This window comes from Alligator sinensis, unplaced genomic scaffold (genome assembly GCF_000455745.1).
Source record: "Alligator sinensis unplaced genomic scaffold, ASM45574v1 scaffold673_1, whole genome shotgun sequence".
NCBI classification, from domain to species: Eukaryota; Metazoa; Chordata; order Crocodylia; family Alligatoridae; genus Alligator; species Alligator sinensis.
In genome coordinates, this window is record NW_005842829.1 from 183,399 (window position 1) to 185,436 (window position 2,038).

General features: G+C 70.0%; 1 protein-coding gene across 1 annotated transcript in view; it reads left to right on the plus strand.

Moving 5' to 3' along the window:
* Positions 1–2: 2 nt before the first annotated feature.
* Positions 3–2,038, plus strand: part of GMPPA (GDP-mannose pyrophosphorylase A) — a gene marked incomplete at its 5' end in the record, with an annotated part of 3,304 nt that continues 1,268 nt past the window's right edge. The window contains 7 exons of the mRNA XM_025191524.1: positions 3–145; positions 284–476; positions 548–607; positions 708–838; positions 966–980; positions 1,788–1,922; positions 1,995–2,032. Coding sequence (XP_025047309.1) covers positions 3–145; positions 284–476; positions 548–607; positions 708–838; positions 966–980; positions 1,788–1,922; positions 1,995–2,032 — 715 coding nt within the window. The remainder of the gene's footprint in view (positions 146–283; positions 477–547; positions 608–707; positions 839–965; positions 981–1,787; positions 1,923–1,994; positions 2,033–2,038) is intronic.

A 2,038-nucleotide genomic window follows, 5' to 3' on the forward strand; every position in this document is an offset into this window, starting at 1 on the left:
GGGGCCGTGTGCTGAGCACGCCCGGCCCCGCGTCTGCCCAGGTGCCCAACATGAAGGAGATCCTGCTGGTGGGCTTCTACCAGCCCAACGAGGCGCTCAGCCGCTTCCTGGTGTCGGCGCAGCAGGAGTTCAAGATCCCCATCAGGTGGGTGCAGCCCCTACGTCGCGGCCCCCACTTGCGCTGGGGTGCCTCGCCCCTGCCCGGCGGAGCCGTGCATGCTCCCCGCGCGAGTCCATGCCAGGGGCAGCTCACCGGGGCGCGGCGCCCGTGCCCGCCCTGCAGGTACCTCCAGGAGTACGCGGCGCTGGGCACGGGCGGGGGCCTCTATCACTTCCGCGACCAGATCCTGTCGGGCGGCCCCGAGGCTTTCTTCGTGCTCAACGCGGACGTGTGCTCCGAGTTCCCGCTGCCCGAGATGCTCGCCTTCCAGCAGCAGCGCGGCGGCGCGCCCGCCTTCGTCATCCTCGGCACCACGGTGAGCCGGGGCCTGGGCGTCCAGGGAGCGCGGCCCCGCGGCCCCGGCGCTGAAACCTCCCCTCTCCGCAGGCCAACAGGAAGCAGTCCCTGAACTACGGCTGCATCGTGGCCAACGCCGACACGCACGAGGTACCGGGTGCACCTTGGGCCGGGGTCTCGTCCTGCCCGGGGCAGGCCCCCCCCCCCGGGGCGTAGCCAGGGCGCAGTGCTCACGGGGTCCCACCCCCAGGTCCTGCACTACGTGGAGAAGCCCAGCACGTTCGTTAGCGAGGTCATTAACTGTGGCATCTACCTGTTCACGCCTGCCATCTTCCAGCACATCGGCGAGGTCTTCCAGAGGAACCAGCAGGAGCTGCTGCTGTGAGTGCCCCCCCCGCGCCCAGGCCGCGGCCCCACGCTCATCCGCCATGATCTCTCTCTTTCTCTTTCTCCCCCTTCTCCTCTCCTCTTCTGTCATCACTCGTTCGCGTCCTGGCTCCTGCACCAGCTATTCTTGCGTCGGGTAAGTCTGTCTGTCTCTCCTGGCGCTGGCGCTGGGGCCGGTGTGTAGCGCTGCGGCTGCCCGGGAGCTCTGCTTTGCCTCCGAGTCGCGCTCTGCTTGGCTGCGCCGGTCCCATCCCAGCACCGTAGAGACCAGCTCCGTGGCTGGATCTGGGGTGAGCCTGGCCTCGCCGGAGCAGCCGGGGCTTGGCGAGCTGGCCTCGCGGCAGGGAGTGCCACGTCTACTGTCTCCAGGGCCCGCGCGTACGTTCAGCGTGAGCCTTGGGCAGCTCTAGCGCCTTCCCGGCCAAGACCTGGCCGCAGCCGGCTCTGGACTGCAATGCTGCGGGCGTGGAGACGAGCCGAGGAGAAACGTGTCCCTTCTGGGAGCTGCCTGCCCAGCTGGGCGCTGCTTCCTCCGCGACTCAGGCCTGGCTGGAGGGGGCTGCGCAGTGCCGGCGGGGGTAGCAGCACGGGCACTGCTCCAGGCTGGGTCCCAGACTAGCAGTGCTGCCACGGAGCAGTGGTGCGGACAGGTCGGCCGGACTCACTGATTTGAGTCCTGCAGGGCTGGGTCGTGGGATCCTGCCCTCATCTGGGCTGTTCGGGGGGTTCGCCCAGTCTCTCCCCCAGCCCTGTGCAGCCAGCCAGGCCCTGGGGACCCACAGCTGGAGGCTCAGCCCCTTCCCCTAGCGCTGCTGCCTGGGGTATGGGTCTCGCAGCCCCTGGCCCTCGCAGCCGGTCCGGGGAGGCTCAGCTGCAGGCGCCCCCTCCCCAGGCGCTTGCGGGCACCGGCCCTCGCCGCCCCTGACTGCCCGTGTCCCCGCAGCGAGGAGACGTCCAATGGGTGGCAGCGCGCCGAGGTGATCCGGCTGGAGCAGGATGTCTTCACCGCGCTGGCCGGGCGCCGCGCGCTCTACGTCTACAAGACTGACGGCTTCTGGAGCCAGATCAAGTCGGCCGGGTGGGTGCGGGGGCCGGGCTGGGCGGGGGTGTGGGGCTGGGCCAGGTGCCGCCTGACGTTCTTTTCCCCCAGCTCCGCCATCTACGCCAACCGCCTCTACCTGAGCCGGTAAAGCC